Source organism: Heloderma suspectum, chromosome W (assembly GCF_057233095.1).
Source record: "Heloderma suspectum isolate Gila_16-S chromosome W, 16-S_ref, whole genome shotgun sequence".
In the NCBI taxonomy this organism is placed as follows: domain Eukaryota; kingdom Metazoa; phylum Chordata; class Lepidosauria; order Squamata; family Helodermatidae; genus Heloderma; species Heloderma suspectum.
Genome location: NC_139475.1, coordinates 47,567,472 through 47,589,305, shown reverse-complemented (window position 1 = coordinate 47,589,305; position 21,834 = coordinate 47,567,472). Strand labels below are relative to the sequence as shown.

General features: G+C 48.8%; 1 protein-coding gene across 1 annotated transcript in view; it reads right to left on the bottom strand.

Moving 5' to 3' along the window:
• LOC146333987 (ephrin-A2) overlaps positions 1-21,834 on the bottom strand; it is a 239,390-nt gene continuing 217,556 nt past the window's right edge. The window contains exons 3-4 of the mRNA XM_084825402.1: positions 11,174-11,239; positions 1-122 (exon numbers count right to left, since the gene is read on the bottom strand). Of these exons, the coding sequence (XP_084681528.1) occupies positions 1-122; positions 11,174-11,239 (188 nt within the window). The remainder of the gene's footprint in view (positions 123-11,173; positions 11,240-21,834) is intronic.

Here is a 21,834-nt window from a genome sequence, read left to right as displayed (position 1 = left end):
CTAGGAGGTCAGAATAGTCCAAAATACAGGAGCCACCACGAAGAAGGCATCGGGGACTGTGAAGCTACAGCAGGAATTGTTGCTGGTGAATATTGGTTCAGGAGATTCGTAGAGAGAATCATCTGGTTTGAGGAAAAAGAGCAGGGGGAGAGAGCATGAGAGTTGGAACATTTCTCAAAATTTGTCAAGAGTCTAAGCAAATGTTCTTTGAAAACAGGGGTGTTGAACCTCAGATCCACCTGAGGCCATGTCCAGCCCAAAGCAGGTCCCATTTTGGGACTCTGGGGTTTCACAGATGGCCATAAACCCCTCCCCTTCCCCACCCCCACTCCCTGTCCCTCAACCACCAATCATTTCATGATTTCTCAGTGTTTGCACCATTTCCCTCTCCCTGTCCCTTTCTAAAACGTTGAACTGTCTTCTAATGCTTAGCTACTTAACCTCAGGGCCTTTCCCCCCTGAAGAAGGCCTAAAATAAGGGGGGGAAAGGCCGAAACAATTTGTGGCAATTTGCATTGTAGTAATGTTTTAACTATGTGTTGTCCTGTTCCTAAGTTTTATTATCATTTCTGTTACAGCCCCCTGAGACCTAAAATAAGAAAAAAGGTCGGAATGCTGTTCAGTTGTTCAGTTGTGTCTGACTCTTCGTGACCCCATGGACCATAGCACGCCAGGCCTTCCTGTCCTCCACTCTCTCCTGGAGCGTGCTCAAGTCCATATTCATTGCATCGGTGATGCTATCCAGCCATCTCATCCTCTGCCGCCCCCTTCTCCTTTTGCCTTCAGTCTTTCCCAGCATCAGGGTCTTTTCCAATGACTTTTCTCTTTGCATTAGGTGGCCAAAATGTTTGAGCTTCAGCTTCAGTATCTGTCCTTCCAGTGAGCAGTCAGGGTTGATTTCCTTTAGGATGGACTGATTTGACCTCCTTGCAGTCCAGGGGACCCGTAAGAGTCTTCTCCAGCACCACGGTTCGAAAGCATCACTTCTTCAGCGCTCAGCCTTCCTTATAGTCCAGCTCTCACAGCCATACGTTACTACTGGGAAAACCATAGCTTTGATTATACGGAGCTTTATCAGCAAGGTGATGTCTCTGCTTTTTACTATGCTGTCTAGGTTACAGCCCCCTGAGACCTAAAATAAGAAAAAAGGTCGGAATGCTGTTCAGTTGTTCAGTTGTGTCTGACTCTTCGCGACCCCATGGACCATAGCACGCCAGGCCTTCCTGTCCTCCACTCTCTCCTGGAGCGTGCTCAAGTCCATATTCATTGCATTGGTGATGCTATCCAGCCATCTCATCCTCTGCTGCCCCCTTCTCCTTTTGCCTTCAGTCTTTCCCAGCATCAGGGTCTTTTCCAGGGAGTTTTCTCTTCGCATTAGGTGGCCAAAATATTTCAGCTTCAGCTTCAGTCTCTGTCCTTCCAATGAGCAGTCGAGGTTGATTTCCTTTAGGATTGACTGATCTGACCTCCTTGCAATCCAGGGGACTCATAAGAGTCTTCTCCAGCACCACAGTTCGAAAGCATCGATTCTTCGGCGCTCAGCCTTCCTTATAGTCCAGCTCTCACAGCCATACATTGCTCCTGGGAAAACCATAGCTTTGATTATACGGACCTTCGTTGGCAAGGTGATGTCTCTGCTTCTTGCTATGCTGTCTAGGTTGGCCATAGCTTTCCTCCCAAGGAGCAAGCGTCTTTTAATTTCATGGCTACAGTCACGGTCTGCGGTGATCTTGGAGCCCAAGAAAATAAAATCTGTCACTGCTTCCATTTCTTCCCCTTCTATATGCCAGGAAGTGAGGGGGCCAGATGCCATGATCTTAGTTTTGTTAACGTTGAGTTTCAAACCAGCTTTTGCACTCTGCACTTTCACCCTCAACAAGAGGCTCTTGAGATCCTCTTCACTTTCTGCCATTAGGGTGGTACCGTCTGCGTATCTGAGGTTGTTGATCATTCTCCCGGCAATCCTAATTCCGACCTGTGATTCATTCAACCCGGCGTTTCTCATGATGTACTCTGCATATAAGTTAAATAAGCAGGGTGACAAAATGCAGCCTTGTTGTACTCCTTTCCCAATTTTGAACCAATCGGTTGTTCCATGTCCGGTTCTTACTGTTGCTTCTTGACCCTCGTACAGGTTTCTCAGGAGACAGGTAAGGTGGTCTGGTACTCAATGAAGCAGAAATAGATGTTTTTCTGGAATTCTCTTGCTTTCTCCATGATCCAGCAAAAGTTGGCGATTTGATCTCTAGTTCCTCTGCTTCTTCGAAACCCAGCTTGTACTTCCGGTAGTTCTCAGTTCACATACTGCTGAAGCCTAGCTTGTAGGATTTTGAGCATAACCTTGCTGGCATGTGAAATGAGTGCAATTGTACGGTAGTTTGAACACTCTTTGGTATTGCCCTTCTTTGGAATTGGAATGTAAACTGACCTTTTCCAGTCTTGTGGCCACTGCTGAGTGTTCCAAATTTGTTGGCATATTGAGTGCAGCACTTTAACAGCATCATCTTTTAGGATTTTAAATAGCTCAGCTGGAATACTGTCAGATTTAAAAAAAAACACCGTGATAGGCTACGTAAATCTTTACATAGCCTATTACGGCTGACTTAAAAAAAACCAAACATGCGTACGCGCATTGTTTTTTTTTTTACTCAGCCGTGATAGGATACGTAAAGATTTACGTAGCCTATCACAGCTGACTGCAGGGATGCAAACGGCGGCGGCTACGGCTGCCGCCATTTGCGTCCCTGCTAGCCAGCGGCCAGATGTCCGGCTGCTGGCGGAGCTGGCTGGCGGCTCCGCAGAATCGCTGCAGAGCACAGCCGGCCGGCCAGGATTCTGGGGCGGGGGGGAGGAACGGAGCGCCTCCCCCCCCCGGCGAGGATTCCGGGGGGAGGGACGGAATGCCTCCCCCCGCACCATCAGCATAATCCCCAAAAGGTAAGTGATTTTCGTACATCCTTAGTTGTAGATCTTCATAGAACCGATCAACCTCAGCTTCTTCGGCATCAGTAGTTGGGGCATAGACTTGAATTACTGTGATGTTGAATGGTTTGCCTTGGATTCGTACTGTGATCATTCCGTCGTTTTTGAGATTGTACCCCAGTACTGCTTTTCCCACCCTTTTGTTGACTACGAGTGCTACTCCATTTCTTCTACGAGATTCTTGCCCACAGTAGTAGATATGATGGTCACCTGAATTAAATTCACCCATGCCTGTCCATTTTCGTTCGCTGATTCCCAAGATGTCAATGTTCAGTCTTGCCATCTCATGTTTGACCACCTCCAGCTTACCTTGATTCATTGATCTGACATTCCAGGTTCCTCAACAATATTGTTCTTTACAGCATCGGATTTTCTTTTCACCACCAGACCAGACACATCCACAGCTGAGTGTCCTTTTGGCTTGGCCCAGCCGCTTCGCTCTTTCGGGAGCTACTTGGAAATACCCTCTGCTCTTCCCCAGTAGTATACTGGACACCTTCCGACCTGAGGGGCTCATCTTCCGGCGTCATCTCTTTTAGCCTTGTGATACGTTCCATGGGGTTTTCTTGGCAGGAATCCTGGAGTGGGTTGCCATTTCCTTCTCCAGTGGACCGCATTTTGTCAGAACTCTTCGCCATGACCTGTCCATCTTGGGTGGCCCTGCACGGCATAGCTTATGGCTTCACTGAGTCACGCAAGCCCCTTTGCCACAACAAGGCAGTGATCCATGAAGGGGCTCTAAAGGTAGAGACACATGTAAATGTTATTGCATTTTCAATGACTGGATCATTTTGTATTGCATGCCCTTGTTGGCTGCCTTGAATGTCTCCATCTGGAGAAGAAAATGCAGTGATATGTTCCATTATAAATAATAAATGAATGAATGAAGATACTATTGTGTTCAGGTCAAACATTCCTTTTCGAAGTTGAACTCTGGGGAAAAGGCCTGAAATTTGAAATAGAAGCCTACTGTGCACGAGACAGGTTGGCTGGGCCCGTTGCAGGGAACCCAGAACCCCCTCCAATCCCCACAGCTCTCTTGCCGCTTTGAAACGCTCCCCTCTCTCAGAGTAGCAACGCGATGAAGGCGCGAACCCTCTTCGCGTGGCATTTTCCACCATGGAAAGCCCGGGGTGGGGCGGGGCGTGCGCCAGTGCTCGGGTCCAGGCTGCGCGAGGCCTCCTTTCCTTCGTCCTCCACGGAAGGGGAAGAGATGTGGCAACGCCACTGCCTCCCGCAGGGCGCTGCCTTCAACCAGCCTGCGTGCCCCAGGCCGCTCCCCAGCCCCGCGGCCAGAGAATGCCAGCCCGCAGCCCTGCCGCCTGCCCTGCGTGTCCCCAAACCTCCCCTCTGCCACGGTGTCCCCATGCTCGGCCCGCCACGCGGCCTCGTCCTGAAGCCCGCAGCCGCGCCAAATGCTCCTCTCCGAAGCCGGCTGTGGCCGGCTTCGTTCCGCGGGCTGCCCCGAGTCTCGGGGGAGGAGGCCGGGCAGCGGCCGCGGGGTGGGGTCGTTCCCTTCGGCTCAGGCAGGCTCCCCTCCCCGAAGCTTGGGGGGCCCGCCCAGCAGGGCTTCCGGCCCCTGGCCTGTGCGCCCGCCCCAGCAGAACAGGGATCCCGGGCAGGCGGCCTCCTGGCCCCTCGGGGAGCTGGGTGGCCCGCACTGGGCTGGGTGGTGCCTGCTCCGCGCGCGAGGGATCCCTGGGGCCTCTCTCGAGGGGCCCGTGAGGGAGGGGTGTGGAGGTTCCGCGTGTGTGCCATGAGCGCTGCCGCCGCGGGCAGCACGGGCCAGGCCGGCCAGTGCACGAGCGGGGCCAGGGCCTCTGCTCCGCTCCTCTCCGCTCCGGGGGGAGGAGGCAGCCCCGCGCACCACCCCATGAGCCTGGAGCCCCTGTGGGGCCTGGCCTCGCTCAGCGCCGGTGCGGCCTGTGCCGTCAGCAGCCAGCGTGTTGCCGGGCAACCCGGTGGCAAACATGCGGCAGGTGCCGGCCGGCCAGCTGGGGACGGGCTGCGCCGAGGCAGTTGAGCTGCTGCCCCACCCCTCAGAAGGGCCCTCCGCCCGCTCTGCGCCAGCATGGTGAGGCAGTGGCGGTGGGCTTATGTACAAGGCATCAATCTAGATTTCTTTTGCCCCCACAAGCTACGGGTGGCATTTCAGCCATTTCTAAGGAAACAAAAGGTTAAAGTTAACTGAAAAGGTCAGTGGCATGTGTGTCTAACATGCCTTTAACTTATTTGATCTTAAGGACATAATGTAAAAGGAAGGGTGATTATTCCCCTTCCCCTTGAAAATATTTTTAATTATTATTATGAACATGGAAAAAACACACAACATGCAAAAGATTCCTGGTAGATCTTCATATTCCCTCTAACAGCAAACTTGGGTGGTTGAGTGCCCATCAATTTGAAAGCAAAACAGGCTAACCCCCAAATAAGGGAGAGGTTTCTACAGATTTGGGGGACTTCCTAGGTATGCAGAAGTATATACATTTGTAAATGAAAAGAAAAAGAAAAGATAGATAGATAGATAGATAGATAGATAGATAGATAGATAGATAGATTCAGCCAGAGAAGGATCTGTGAGCTTCCAGGATGTATGAAATCTTGAGGTGATAGTGGAGAGAAAGTGGGAGAGGAAGCAAACTGGAAGTGCAGGCCATTTGTCTGATATTCTATAACCCCCTTTGGTGCTTTTGTTACTTTGGGTAACAAAAAAAAAACAAACATCAGGCATTTTGTGGAACAAACCAGAAATTAATGTCCAATTAATTTCCAAATTAATTTCCAGGGGAAATTAATTTCCACTGGCCACTGGTATACCAAGTTCTGCAGGGCAACCCATGACTCAGCAAAACTCCACCCGGCTCCACTCCCTGATCAGTCAATACCTACCACTGGCTCCGCCCACTGCCTCATCACTGGCTCCACCCACTGTTCAGGTACTTCTAAAGTCTGCCAGCACTGAGATCCATGTGTACCACCCAGACGACAAGGTACCACAGGAGTTTCTGAGACCTCTAGATGACTTGAGCGAACAAGAGAGTCATCTTGGCAGTGAAAGGGACAGAGAACCTGTCTGGCTAGGAACATCAGAAGCTGAGTTAAGATTCTAGTCCTCATTGTTCTGAATAAAGTGCCAATTTAAATCAGAACACAGGGAGCTGCCTTATTATGAGTCAGACCCTTGGTCCATCAAACTCAGTATTGTTGACACTGAGTGGCAGCAGTTCTCCAGAGTTTCAGGCAGGATTCTTTCCTGACCCTCCCTAGAAATGCTGCCAGGGATTGAACTTGGGTCCTTCTGCATGCAAAGCAGGGGCTCTATCACTGAGCTATGGTCCTTTCTTTGAAAAGAAAGCAAGATTCCAGTCCAGTCCTCATGATTCTGAATAAAGGGCTGATTTATCCAGGAACAGGAGAAAATGTCTTATACTAAGTCAGTCTGAGCTATGGTCCTTTCCTTGAGAAGAAAGCAAGATTCCAGTCCTCATGATTCTGAATAAAGGGCTGATTTACCCAGGAACAGGAGAAAATGTCTTATACTAAGTCAGTTGTGTTGACAGAAGCATCTCTCCAGGGTTTCAGGCAAGATTCTTTCCTGACCCTCCCTGGAGATGCTGCCAGGGATCAAACTTCGGTGCTTCTGCATGCAAAGCTGGGGCTCTACCATGACGTCCAGATGGTCCGTTGGTTGGGGCACCCTGGTTCTGAAATGTTCTCCCCAGCAAGGTTTGCTTGGCAGCCAGTTTGATTTCTTTTGGGTGCCAGGTAGAAATCTTCTTTTTTAATGTACCTTTTGACATTTGAGAACAGGGCTGGCAACCTTTGGCTGTTGGCCTCTTTTCAAAAGCTGCCTGCAAGCCATCAGACCTCTGGGAAGAACAATTTCTCTCTGCCCCAGCAGCCCGCTGGGTAGAGAGAAATGGGGAAGAGAGAGAGAGAGAGAGAGATTTTGGCCTTTTCTCCCTGGTAAGCCTACTTGTTCTGTTTTTAATGTTGTTATGTTATATTTCTTTGGTCTCAACAGTAGGGTAATAAATGTTAAAAGAAATGAACAGGACCATCTTGATGAAGGCGAAGCTGGGGGTAGCAATGGCCAAATCAGTGCACAATCCTATCCATGTCTACTCAGAAGTACGTCCCATGGAGTTCCATGGTGCTTACTCCCAAGTAGGTGGGTCTAGGATTGCAGCCTGACAGCACTGTTCTCTACATGTCTCCTCAGAAGTAGGGATGAGCGGATCTCTCCATTTTGCTTTCTCCCCCCTTCAGGTTTTGCTTTTGTTTCTAATCTAAAGATATTTCTGAAGACAAAATTTGCAAATGTTGGTAAGTTCTGAAAAACACACATGTGAGCCAGATAAAATGCTGGGCAGAAAACAACAGCATGAAATTTAATAGGGATCAATGCCAAGTTCTCCACCTAGGAAAAAGAAACCAAATGCGCAGATGGGGGATACTTGGCTCAACAATACTGCAAACGAGAAGGATCTTGGAATTGTTGTAGATCACAAGCTGAATATGAGCCAGCAATGTAATGTGGTTGCAAAAATATGCAAATGCTACTTTGGGCTGCATTAATAGAAGCATAGCTTCCAAATCCCGGGAAGTCCTAGTTCCCCTCTACTCAGCACTGGTTAGGCCTCATCTGGAGTACTGGGCACCTCACTTTAAGAAGGATGCAGACAAGCTGGAGAGGGTTCGGAGGAGGGCAGAGAAGATGGTCAGGGGACTGGAAACAAAGCCCTGTGAGGAGAGGCTGAAAGAACTGGGCATGTTTAGCCTTGAGAAGAGAAGACTGAGGGGAGATAGGATGGTGCTCTTCAAGCACTTGAAAGGGGGTCCCAGAGAGGAAGGCCAGGATCTCTTCTCCATCATCCCAGAGTGCAGGACACAGAATACTGGGCTCCAGTGACAGGAAGCCAGATTCCGACTGAACCTCAGGAGAAACGTCCTGGCTGTTAGAGCAATACAACAATGGAACCCATAACCTGGGGAGGTGGTGGGCTCCCCCAACTGGAGGCCTTCAAGATGAGGCTGGACAGCCACCTGTCAGGGATGCTCTGACTTGGATTCCTGCACTGAGCAGGGGGTTGGACTTGATGGTCTTATAGGCCCCTTCCAACCCTACTATACTATTATACTATTCTCTCCCGTGTACATCAGCCAAATTTGATAGGTACAGCTATTCCCAGCATGGGGGGGGGGGGGACCGTGTCATCCCTGCCTGTGCCAAGTGGCTCTCAAAAATGAAGAGGCAGTCAGAAAAAAGAATCTGGCAACCCTAAATCAGCAGCACAAACTTGGCTGAACACAAGAGGGCTTCAAAGCAAGACTTTTCAGAATGAAGCCAGGGTTAGGGAACCGGGTAGGGATGTACAAATCCCTTACCTGGCTCCGCAGTGGGGGATTCACGGTGGGAGGGAGGCGCTCCATCCTTCCCCCCGGAATCCTCCCTGGCCGGCTCCGCTCTGCGGTGGCTCTGCAGAGCTGCCAGCCAGGGCCGTCCGCAACCGGAGTTCTGGCTGTAGCCGGGCTGCTGCAGCCGCAAATGGTGGCCGTCATAGTGGCTGCCATTTGCGTCCTGCCAGGCTGCCGTGATAGGCTACGTAAGTATTTACGTAGCCTATTACGGCAAAGAGCAGTGGTGCAAATGGCGACTGCTACGCCATTTGCGCCGCTGCTCTTTCCGTGATAGGCTATGTAAGTATTTACGTAGCCTATCATGGTAAAGGCAGCCACGCAAATGGCGGCCACTACGCCATTTGCATGGCTGCCTTAACCATGATAGGCTATGTAAATACTTACGTAGCCTATCACGGCAGCCTGGCAGGACGCTAATGACGGCTGCTACGACAGCCGCCATTTGCGGCCGCAGCAGCCGGCCAAGAGACCAGCCGCCTCCGCCGCTGCCTCTGCCACCACCTCTGCCCTAGGTAAGCTTAGTTGTGGGGGGATTCCGTGGGGTGGCAGGGGGTGGGAGGCCATTCCGCCACGGGTTTCGGGGGATTTCGCTGAAATCCGTGGCGGAATTCTCCGCCATCCCTAGAACGGATGGAAGATGGTGGCTCTGATGTCTGTGGGGTGGTGAATCCACTCTGGATTTCAGTCAGAACCAGTCAGAACTCTAAAGGAGTGATCCAAGGTGCCAAACCTTTTCTGCAAATTGGGCTCAGCGCCTTGGACAGCTTCTGTAGCATTCTGACTGGTTCTGACTGAAACCCAGAGTGGATTCACACCCCCATGGACTTTGGAGTCACCAGCCTCCTCTGCCTGGTACCCTCCAGATGTTTGGGGCTACAGCTTCCATAATCCCTGCCCAGTGGACATGCTGTCTGATGGGAGATGTAATCTGAAACACCATGTCACCTACCACTAAACAAAGCTCTCCAAGCCTCCTGCCTGGACAGAAGAATTGGTCTGTTTCCCTTTCTCCCACCTTCCATTTTTAAAAAAACTTTCTGTCCCATTTATGGAGAAATGTACAAGTTTTGCTAAGTCCTTCATTAAAAATCAAACTGAATGAAATTCTCCCCTATGGGGTTTACTCCCAAGTAAATGGGTGGTATAGACATGCACCCTTAAGGATGAAATCCTATGCATGTTTAGATAGAAAAAAAGTCCTTCAATTCCCATGGCTGGCTGGGGCATGCTGGGAGTTGTAGGTAGGGATTAGGGATGTACGAAAGTGACTTGCCTTTCGCGGATTATGTTGATGGTGGGAGGGGAGGCGTTCCCCCGGAATCCTCGACGGGGGGGGGAGGCGATCCGTTCCTCTCCCCCGGAAACCTCGAATGGCCGGCTGTGCTCCGCGGCAGCTCCACGGAGCAGCTGGCCAGGCCCAGCCAGGCCAGAGCCGTCCGCAGCCGGATTTCCAGCCATGGGGGGCTCTGGGGAAAACCCCCCCCAAAACCTGCATACACCTGCATTCCTTATTTTTGGCCATCTTAGTCTATGTGAATATTTACGTAGACTATGACGGCCAAAATAAAGGGGAATGCAAATAGCGTAGCGGGCGCTATTTGCATCCCTTTTTGATTCACCGTTTTAGCCTACGTAAATCTTTACGTAGGCTAAAACGGTGAATCAAAAGGGGATGCAAATGGTGCCCGCTACGCTATTTGCATTCCTCTTGATTTTCGCCGTCATAGTCTACGTAAATATTTATGTAGACTAAGACGGCCAAAAATAAGGAATGCAAATGGCGGCGGCTGTAGCCACCGCCATTTGCGTACGCGTTTTTTTTTTTTTTAAACCCACCAAGCCATGATAGGCTACGTAAAGATTTACGTAGCCTATCACGTCGTTTTTTTGTGTTTTTTTTTTTAAACCCAGACATTTACGGCTGCATTTACCTTAAACTAAGGCCTTTATGGCCGCAAATGGCATCCTGGATGCCATTTGCATCTGCAGGTAGTAGTCCCCTTCAGCCAGGAATACGGCATGGCGGCCATATTGCTGGCACTTCGGAGCTGACCAGCAGCTCCACAGAATCACTGCAGAGCAGAGCTGGCTGAAGAGGATTCTGGGGGGAGGAACAGATCGCCTCCCCCCCCGCGGGCCCCCCCCCACTGGACTGGCAGGTAGGGGATTTGTACATCCCTAGTTGTAGGACCTTTATCTGTCTAAACATGCATAGGATTTCTCCCTTAGTCTATTTCTGGTCTGTCGTCATTTTCGCTTGTGTCTATCCAACCTCCGGACTGTTTTTTTTTTTTTTACTTTCCAGAATGTTATGCACATTTAGTCATAGAAAAATACGTAAAATTAGAAAAACAGCTGAAAATGCACATTTCCCCCATAGGCTAAAACATGAAAATGCGCATTTGGGGGGATTTCCAAGTACAAATTTGCACAAATGTGAATTTGTGTAAATTTGGGAAATGGGGAAAAATCCAACTCCGTCAATAAGCGGATGACAGAATGAAAGGCACCTGGCAACCTGCAAAATGCAGATGGAATGGATTTTACAAACTCCGTACATCCTTACACATGAGTGTTTCAATCCCAGTCCATTCCACTCCTGTTTCCACGCTAACCTCTACATGTGTGTGCTTTTAAAAAACAAAAGTGCAAAAGCCAGGAGATAACTTAAGTTTTGATCCATACATTTTGTCCAGGAAATGTCAAGCATTGGAATTCCTGAAACATCCCTAGCTTTCTGTGTGTCCCTCTGTCTGTACACGTTACTTACTTGTCGGTCGAACGTAAACCTTCAGCTTTAAGCAAGGTTTGTCAACCAGGTTCAGTGGGGTCGCCGCTGGAAAAAACACAAATGGGGGGGTGGGGGAGGAGAGAAACGGAGAGTCGCATTAAAGAAAAACACATCCTTTCCATATTAGGTTTGTATGTTGCACATTTGGTAAGCATCCGGGAATGGAAGGCAGATTAAAATCTCCTCCTGAGAATTCTTCTCTCGATTTTGGAGGTCCAAATTACCCCATCTTTTTTTCCCCCAAAACCGGAACTGATCTATTAAGTAACCTCCCTTGCTTTTTCTTTTTTCTTTTTAAATTTCCAGATTTTTTACAGCCTGCTGTGCACATTTTGAGCCTGGGAATTTGATTTCAGTAACAGACCTGCATTTATTTATTTTCTTAAAGCGAAACAAAGCACACAAGAGCTCTTAATAGATTGGATGCCCCTTTGGAAGAAAGTTGAGTTTAGGGTGAAATCCTATGCATATTTAGATAGAAAGAAAGTTCTACTGCTGGGAATGATAGGCATTGTAGGACTTTTTTGTGTCTAAACATGCATAGGGTTGCACCCTTAGACAGGGATGAAACTGTCCATTTCTGTTTCTCTCAGTTTCTCATTGTGCCAGTCTTCAGTTTGGTTCACTCCAAACTTTGAGGATTTTTTAACAGAATGTTCACACAGACAGTGATGAGCATTTTTGTACCCATGTCTCCCAATACATGCACTTTTGCATGTATTTTTGCCTTAAAAATGCCTACATGTTTTTCACAAGCCAATTCCCGAAGACAATGCATTTTTTGGAACGCTATTTTCCCCAATATGTGCATTTTTAAAAAAAAAAATTGGGGAACTCCATTGCAAAATTCAGAGGAGTGTGACTTTCCAAGGATAACTTTTTTTTGTTTGCACACAGATTTGGAAGTGTAGAATTTGTTCAATTCACAGAAATGTGGACAAATTTCTCCCCCATTCCTATTTCAGGTTACCCCAAGCTCTCTTCATTTCAGCAGACCAATTCAGATGGGGAAGAATCCTGTTGTGGCTGCCATGTTTAAGGAATTGGGAGCCAGAAAGTTTTGCTCACCTACTCCAAATCACCCAGAGATCTACCAGCAGGTTCCAAACGACTTTCTGTCCACCCCTGTTATACGTAACCAACATCCAGGCATGCATTGATAAAATGCTCCCCCCGCAAAGGAAATCTTGACTCAGCTGTACACATGATAGTGTGAAAATACTTTTTCAATGCTGTTTGGAGTACACACAGCAGCAGAACACGACAGAAACAGAATCTCAATCCAACCATGCTTAAGAATCACAGCTGGATAGCCTTTCAGCAGCTATATACCTTCAATATACCCACAACCACAGATGTCCTAAGAAACTTAAAGGTATACAGATGCTCCCGCCCAGTTCCTTTAGCTGGACGCTGGTGTCTCCTTTTTTCAAACCCTGTCTTTGATCAGTCCCCGAAACAGATATCAGAAGTTGTCTGACTCCCACATGGGATGCTTTCTCAGTCCCGGACATCTTCAGACATGTTTGGATTTCCAGCAATAAAAACCTGCTAAGCCGAATGATATGCTTTGAAAGACTCTGTCCATCCAGGCGGGCGTGAGATGTGCGTCACGAGAGAGTCCAAAGGCTCAGTTTGTTTGAGAGAGAGAGGAAAAGTTTGTAATTAAAAACAGGGCTGAGTGGGAACAATTGGGGGCATGAAATCGTCTGGATTAGAATGGGAAGTTCGGCTGAGAAAAGGGGGCAAAAACAAAGTTTGGGGAGGGGGAAGGGGAAAGAAGGGACGACGTTTGACAAGGTGGATTTTTAGCCTGCTCCAAATTGGATCAGGTTTGGCAGTCTGATTCTCGGCAGGCCAGGGGATATGCTGTTTTAAGAAAAGGCCGATGCTTCCTATCTGTGCAAATGTCATCTAAGATGAATGTTAAGGCCGCATCTAAACACTGATTAATTCTGATTTTTACCCAGGGGCCTGTAGATCTAAGCATGCCCCTCCCTTCCGTAATTCACCCCTTTCTCCCATCTGGTCCACTATCCTACTCAAGAATTGTTTTTAGGGAGGAAAAAAGAATAATAAAAAGATTTGGCTGTGGCTTGAAAACAGAAGAACAATCCCCCCGCCCCCAAGCTTTGTTGGTCAGAACAACTGTTCCTCTTACTTTACATGCATCCTCCAGATGTGGAGAGATCCAATTGGTTTAGGATTTCTTCACACTGCATGTTTTTAATCTGCTTTTATTTTCCCCATTTTATGCATTTTCTGTACATTCCCCCCCCCCCCAATTTCCCAGAAGGAGGGCAAATTTTTAAAGGGGTTTTTCTCCTACAGTATGTGTCCTGGGGATACATAGCCTTTTGGAAATTTCTTTTTAGCTACAAATACGCAAGTTAAATGGTAGGCAGAGGAGAAGGAGAAGGGTATTTCAACAGCAGCAAGTTCTCCCAAAGATCATACAAGTGTTGCATTTTTCACAGGCGCAATTCTCTTTCCCTGGATCCATTCAAAATGTAGAACTAGTCCTTCTCCCACGCGCATCTATCGTAGGGATGTTGCAGGTGCCCAATTCAGTCTGGCAATCCGGTGGAACTGCCCCTGCCCACACCCCTGAGCCCCTGCCCCTGCTCCCCCCTTCCCTCGCTCAGCAAATGTCCTGCACTCACCCTGGCAGCCTCATCGAGCTTTGTGGTCACCATTTTTGAGAAATAAAATGGCTATTGCAAATTTGCACACATGCAAAAATGCTGTGTGTTTTTGCTATGACTTGGGGAGTGGACATCAGATGCTCTCTCAGTGGTTGTCTCCTGCTGTCTGCCATTTTGTTTCCCCAGAATGCTTGGATGCTGTGTCAACACTGGGCATTCATGGGGGGCACAACTGCAGGTGCCAAGAAAAAGCTTGTGCCCATAGCCCCATTCCTATGGGGTAAGAGCCATGGTCCAGAAAGATGCCACGCCCAAGGCATTCTGGGAAAACAAAGTGGCAGACAGCAGGAGACAGCCTCTGGGAGTATGTCTGCTCCCACTGGAGAAGGTGAACCCTGAACGGGTGATGAATGGGGGAGTAGTAAAAACATCCCCCATGAATACCCATTTGTTGGTCCTGGCATCGTTTTCGCAACAAATTAAAACTGAAGAGAACGGGTGTGCCCAGTTCAGCTCAACAATGCCTTTGTTACAAAACTTAATCACATCACTATTTTGAAGCTGTGTTTCCATACTTGCCACATCTCCTCGTCTTCCAATCCCATTCCAGTCCCAATCAGAACCCAGCCAAAGTTTCAAAACCCCCACTGTTTTCACTCGGAGAGGTTTTAGAGTGCCATTGATCATGCTGGAGGGCTGGGTTCCATTTTGGAGAAGCTCTCTGGGGCTGCAAAAATACCTGCATATTGTTGCTTATACCTCTCAGAGTGCCAGGAAAGGCATTTCGACTTTTTAGCCTGGGAAAAGACCTTTGCGAAAGCCAGGAAGCTAGAAATGGGCAAACGAGTGATCTTCAGGATTGCCAGATTGTCCGAACGATGTCTTGGCAGGTTCTCCGAACATCACCTCATGTCCGATCCACGCATGCTTTTGCGATCACCACTCACTTTGCACGAATGGGAAACATGCGCAAATCAAGCACCGAGCCAATGGGTGATTTACGCAAAGCTCCCCACAGTCACCTGAATCACCCCAAATTTGCACAAATTTCCTTCGTAGGGTAAAGTGGGGCAGATTTGGTCTCCTAATGAAATTGGCGCAAATCAGGAAATTTGCGCAAATCAAACTGGGAATTGGGAATGAGACAAGCATGAGCATGTGTCTGTGAACATTTTCTGCAGACACGGAGCTTCAAATGGGGCACGCTTGCATGTTTTGCGAGCAAAACCAAAATTCTCCCACAGCCCTAGTCTTGACGTGTTTGGCAGAGGAGATGAGGTTTAGCAAAGGGCTTTTATTTGGCTGTACAGCTGAGCTCTGCCACACCCTACGCTGATTCAAATATCTCGTTTATTTCATTTATTTGAAATGGTAGATTGCATAGGCCACCTTTGAGGGTAGAACCCTTGGCCGTGTTTAGAAACTTGCAAGCAAACGGGCGAGAGAAGGCACAGCGAAAGCCATGCACTGTGCAAATGTTTCTTTGCAGGAGATATCTTGTTTCTTCCTGGAGAACGGATTTCTGCAGCGTGGACTTGGTTCCCGGTGTGACAATCCAAGGTGACCGATGGCAGCTGCTCTCAGGGCCTTATAATATTGTTCCCAGCGGCTTGCCGAGATATTGAGAGGCAATGATGTGACAGCTTGGTTTTAATTCCCCCTCCTGCCCACCCTTCCCTTCCCATCGATTCACACCCACCTCTCTCTCCCGGGGAGAGGAGCGACATTGTCTCGGGACAAGAAAGTGGACAATGTTGCCATGACGCCGCCTTTCATCGGGGCCAAAGAGTGCCTCTCAACAGGACCTGCAGACAATGAAGCAAGCCCTCATTTGCCAGGCTGCACCCCTTCATCTGCATCTCCCCCGCACCCCTGGGATTGGTTTCCCAGAGTGATGGTAGACTGTGAATGAACTGGCCTTTAGAAATAGAACAAGCTGGAACTGCTACAAAGTGTTGCCACATGGAGAGCTCCTTTAATGGTTGCCTTGCTGGAATCCTGACCCATTTGCAAGGTCTGCCATTCCTTTCTCCATTCTTCCAATGCTCAGACAGCATCCTGTGGCCATACAGTCCTCATTGGGGTTTTTATTTGGGGAGGGGGGCTTCCATCTCAGGATCCTTGGCTCTAAAGATTTTGGGGGGGTATTTCTGCAAAACTTGGGGTCCCCCCCGAACCTGCTGATACTTTCCTCTTGTGCCTGGGTGGTACTGTTTTGGCTGCGTCAGGAGCAGGCAGAAAGACAACGGTTTTATACAAATGTTGGATTGATTTCGTATTTGGTCCAGTTTTTCTAGACTTGCCCTGGGCGCTATCAGAACTGGCGGAAAGGCAATGTGCAAATTTTTCAAGAGAGATTAATCCTAGCACGAATCCTCAGGGTGCCCACCCATTGGACTCGAGCGTGAACACAAATGACATTGTGCTAGTGTAAGGGACCTCAAGCGCTATGCCAACTGACATCACACTAGAGGTCCCTTCTGCTAGCACAACGTCATTTGTGTTCGTCCTCGCATCCAAGGGGATGCTGCTCTGAGTTTCCATTATATTTCAAAGGAGCAGAAGCAGAACAGCTCATATTTCCGCTTCAAAGGGTTTCTGTGCTGGGGTTCTTTCCAGCCCTCCCTCCTTGGTCTTGGGATAAATGGATTTCTTGCAGTCTGTTCCTTTCCTGCTGGGGCAGGGAGCCTCCCCACTCCTCCATTGGCCCACTATGCCAGGTTTGACTTCCCCAGGGTGAGAAAACTTTTCTCTGTCAGGAGCCGAATGCTGGTGGTGGATGAGGCCAAAGCCAGAGGTGGATGGTGCCATCTCTTCTCTCTTGCTCTCTCTCTCTCTTTCTGCCACTCCCTTCTCTCTATTTTGCCACCCCTCCTCACTCTGTCTGCCACCCCTATTTTATCTCTCTCCCTTTCTGCCACTCCCTTTTTTCTCTCTCTCTCTCTCTGCTACTCCCCTTCTCTCTCTTTGTCTTTCTGCCACCTTCTCTCTCTGCCTCCCCTTCTCTCTCTCTCTCTCTCTCTGCTTCCCTATTTTTCTCTCTCTCCCCCACTCCTCTCTCTCCACCACTCCTCTCTCTGCTTCCCCTATTCTCTCTCTCTTTCTGCTACTCTCTCTCTCTCTCCTATTCTCTCTCCCTCTCCCCCCCTCTCTCTTTCTGCCACCCCCTTTCTCCCCCCCCCTTTCTCTCTTTTCTCACTCTGTCTTTCTGCCATGGCCTTTTCTCTGTGCATGTCTCTTTTTGTCCCCTCCCCCGGCTCGGTTGTAGAGCCCCTGCTTTTCATGCAGAAAGTCCCAGATTCAATTCCTTGTGTATTCAGGGGGGCTAGGAAAGCATCCTGCCCAAAATACCCGAGAGCCACTGCCAGTTAGTGTCTATGGTTTGTGGACCACACAGAGAGCTTCTGCATTGGGCGGTATAGAAATGCAAATAATAAATAAATAAATACAACACTGGGGCGATTGGACCGATGGTCTAATTCAGTATAAGGCAGCTTCCTATGTTCCCGTGTTTCTCTCATGCCCTCTCCTTCACTGGATGTATTTATGCAGTAGCTGGACAGAGGGATGGTTTGTAGTTACCAGATCATTGCACTGAGCAAGGGTATTGGACTGGATGAACCAGGAGGTCCCTTCCAACTCTATGGTGCCATGATCAAATTTGCTCTCCCCACCCCTGCAGCATTCAGTCCATGTACACAACGCCACACGGGTCTCAGCAAAATGCCACACAGCAAGAATTGGAATGCAGTCGCACTCACAATCGTATCAAGATTGCTAATAGTTTGTTTTGCGGTGTTTTATCCGCTCAGCGCATCAAGGGAAAAGGACACAGGAGATCTGATGGCTGCAGAAAAATGTGTGTGCTCAGTTAAAACAATGGAACAACGGAGGATTCCTGTGGTTCCAGGCTCTACTTTGGCAACATGATCCTGTACTTTGGAATACCCAAATCCAGGGAGACATATAAGAGGGTGGTGGTGGTGGTGGTTCTTGAACCACCCTATGTACACCTCATCATCAAAACAGGGCATCTTCTCCATTAAATCTCCTCTGTCTTTCGAATTCCATCTTACACTGAAGCTGATATTTCTCACTCCTTGATATGGCTGAATCCCCCCCCCCTTTAGCTAAACAATCTGCTTTCCTCCCTCCTTGGAGCTTTCGTCTCCAGCTGAGAAATAAGCACATCTAATGTCCTTGGTCATTTGGCCTTCCTTTGGCTTTGCTCACCAATCATTGTTTTAAATGGAATAGGCCTCATTTTAAATAGAAACCGAACAGGGGGTTGGCTAGAATACTCAAGAACCTGGGCTGCTGTCATGAATATCATTATTATTTTTCCTCCACTTTGACTAAAGATTGTTTATGGAGAGGGGAAAGGGCAGAAGGGTGCAAGCAAGAGACACCCCAGCCCACACTCTGAACGTTCCAAAGCTATGTGCATCAATTTGGCAATTTGGTATGATTTTGCTTAGAGATCATAGACTCATAGAATCATAGGGCTGGAAGACGCCTGCAAGACCATCAAGTCCAACCCCCTGCTCAGGGAGGAAGCCAGATTCCCAGGCGGCCTCCCATCCAAGTACTAACCAGGGCTGACCCTGCTTAGCTTCTGAGATCAGATGAGATCGGGCACATCCAGCCCTTTGCTTGCACATCCATCACTCGTACTGAGTTCTGCCTTGTTTGGAAGGGGAAAGGGAATCTTCCTTTTGAATTATGGCAGATTGTAGCAATCAATGTCACAAAAGTGCATGGCTTTCTGCTCAACAGTAACGGGTCAGATCCGCACCCAACTCTTTGGCATACACATGGACAGAGGTCTCCCAAGCAAGGAAGCCCACTTACATTACGACTGCCAACTTTTGTTGTTGATGGATTGAATTATTTAAAATATTTATATACCACCCTTCATTACCAAATCACAAAACGTTTTGTGCACGTCAGGCTCTGAGTGCCTCTGGGTGCATGCAGAGTTCCCTTCTCCAAAGAGAATGGAGATTAAAAAACAACAACAACACCATGGGCTACAGTACCCCCGAGCATGAACAGAGTGGCCTTTGTGACTGGAATGCTGGGGAAAAAGGCACGAGATAAAGAGACAGTGGTTCAAGGTTCAGTGCTTTTGTTCAGGCTTTAAGGGCTGCTAGGCCTTGTTGCTGGAAAAGCAGTTTGCAATAAAAGGGGCAAGAGTGGAAGAAATATGCTGTATGTTAATAATGGTTTTAGAAGAAGGAAGTACAAACTGCGGTGAGCTACTTGTGAGTCTGTGACAGGTAGGCATGAAGAACAGCCTTGTGGTGATTCACAATTTTATATAAATGTTGCTTGACCCTTCTGTAGCTGCTGATTCCTCATTATCACTTGCTTGTGAATCAGTTATCAGTTGATCAATAAGTCAACAAGTCTATGATTTATATGGAAAATGCAAAACTATATAATATGTTGCTTGAGAATGGAAGGGGAGGAGCTTTGTACCACACCATTGCTTTCCTCCCCAACCACTGTCGAGATGTGATTTTCTTTGGCCAATAAAAGTCTCTGAAGGGATTGTACTCTGAAACACATGAGTGGGTTAATTTTTCTATGATACTTGTCAGTCCAGAAGTTGTCTGTGGGATTCTATGCCTCAACTTCAGGAAAACCTGCCTCAGGTGCAAACAACCCCATGTAGGGTCTGTGCTGGCAGAGAAAGGCTGAGAGAAATCAACTGAGGTGAAGAGAGACTTGAGCACCGCTTTGGGCTACACTGCTCTGGGTTGCAAATGTCAGAGGAATCTGCAGTGGATTCAAATAAGTTTGGATTTCATAAAATCATAGAACAGTAAGGTTGGAACGAGCCTATAAGACCATTTCATAGAATCACAGAATCACAGAACAGCAGAATAGCAGGGTTGGAAGGGGCCTGCAAGGCCATTGAGTCCAACCCCCCGCTCAGTGCAGGAATCCAAGTCAGAGCATCCCTGACAGATGGCTGACCAGCCTCGTCTTAAAGGCCTCCAGTGCGGGGGAGCCCAACGCTTCCCTGGGGAGTGGGTTCCATTGTCGTATTGCTCTGACAGTCAGGAAGTTTCTCCTGATGTTCAGCCGGAATCTGGCTTCCTGCAGCTTGAGCCCATGAGTCCGTGTCCTGCACTCTGGGATGATCAAGAAGAGATCCTGGCCTTCCTCTCTGGGACAGCCGTTCAAGCACTTGAAGAGCGCTGTCCTGTCTCCCCTCAGTCTTCTCTTCTCCAGGCTAAACAGGCCCAGTTCTTTCAGTGTCTATGAATCCAATCTATGGATTTTGAAGCAGACCAGCTTTTTCAAGGTGCATAGATTCCACAGACTTGCGGAACATTGTTTTACTTTTGGGGAGGATTTGCGCAAATCTGAAGTGGTGCAAAGCTGCATTAGCGCAAGCACGTCTTTGTGCAAATGAAACAAAATGTTCATACATCTCTTTTTAAAAAATCTGTTTTTGTCTATGAGTGGACAATGAAACAAAAGATGCCTGCAAAACACAGATGGAATGGATTTAACAACATCCGCGCATCCCTACTGTGGGCTGGTGGGTAGGGATGTCAGAGAATTTCGCCACGAATCTTGGGGAGGCCAAATGCCAGTGCATTCGGCCCCCAAAATCAGTGGAACGGTCCCCCCCGCCCCCCCCCCGGGACGAGACTTACCTTGGGCGAATCTTCCTGGCTGCGGCTGCTCCGGCGGCGGTTCGGCAGTGGTTCGGCAGCGGCTCGGCGGCGGCTCAGCGGCGGCGGCCGGTCTTCTGACCGGCTGCTGCCGCCGCCATTTCCAGTAAAAAAAAAAAAAAAAGTGATAGGCTACGTAAAGATTTACGTAGCCTATCATGGCTAGATTTTTTTTTTAAAAAAAGCGCGTACGCAAATGGCGGCCCCCATAGGGAGCGGCCATTCGCGTTCCTTATTTGGAATATAAATCTTTACGTAGACTACAGCGACCAAATAAGGAACGGGAATGGCAGCTCCCTATGGAGGCCGCCATTATCCGTACGCGCTTTTTTTAAAAAAATCACCCGTGATAGGCTACGTGACGATTTACGTAGCCTATCACGGCTGACTTTGCAAATCTAGCCGTGATAGGCTACGTGACGTAGCCTATCACGGGGGCGTTTTTTTCCTTTTTCTTTGATTGGAATGGCAGTGGCGGCAGCCGGTCGAAAGACCGGCTGCCGCTCCCGCCCCGGACGAAGACCCGATGAACCGCCGGCCGGATCCACCGCCAGGAGGGACATTCGCCAAAGGTAAGTCCCATCCCGGGGGAGGTGCGGGGGGGCGGGGGTGTGCGGAGAATTTCTCCCCGAAATTTGTTTGGGGGGCCGAACACGTGGGCGCTCGGCCCCCCGAAGTTTCGGGGAGAAATTCTCCGCCAACCCTATATTTATGTAGGCTATTACGGTGAAAAAAAGGGGAACGCAAATAGCGTAGTGGGCGCTATTTGCGTTCCTTTTTTTCCCACCGTTTTATCCTACGTAAATATTTATGTAAGCTATTACAGCGGGAAAAAAAGGAATGCAAATAGCGCCCACTATGCTATTTGCGTTCCCCCCTTTTTTTTGCCGTAATAGTCTACGTAAATATTTACGTAGACTAAAACGGCGAAAAATAGGGAACGCAAATGGCGGCCGCTGTAGCCGCTGCCATATGCGTAAGCTGTTGTGGTTTTTTTGGCCCAGCCGTGATAGGCTACATAAATACTTACGTAGCCTTTCACGGCAGCCTGGCCGGACGTAAATGGCGGCCGCTATGGCGGCTGCCATTTGCATCCGCAGCAGCCCGTTCGCAGCCGGAAGTCCAGCTGCGGACGGCCCTGGCCGGCTGCTCCACAGAGCCGCTGCGGAGCGGAGCTGACTGGGCAGGATTCCGGGGGGGAGGACCGGAGCACCTCCCCCCTGTCGAGGATTCCAGGGGGAGGGATGGAGCGCCTCCCCCCCCACCGCAAATCAATTCCATGAAAAGGTAAGTGACTTACGTACAT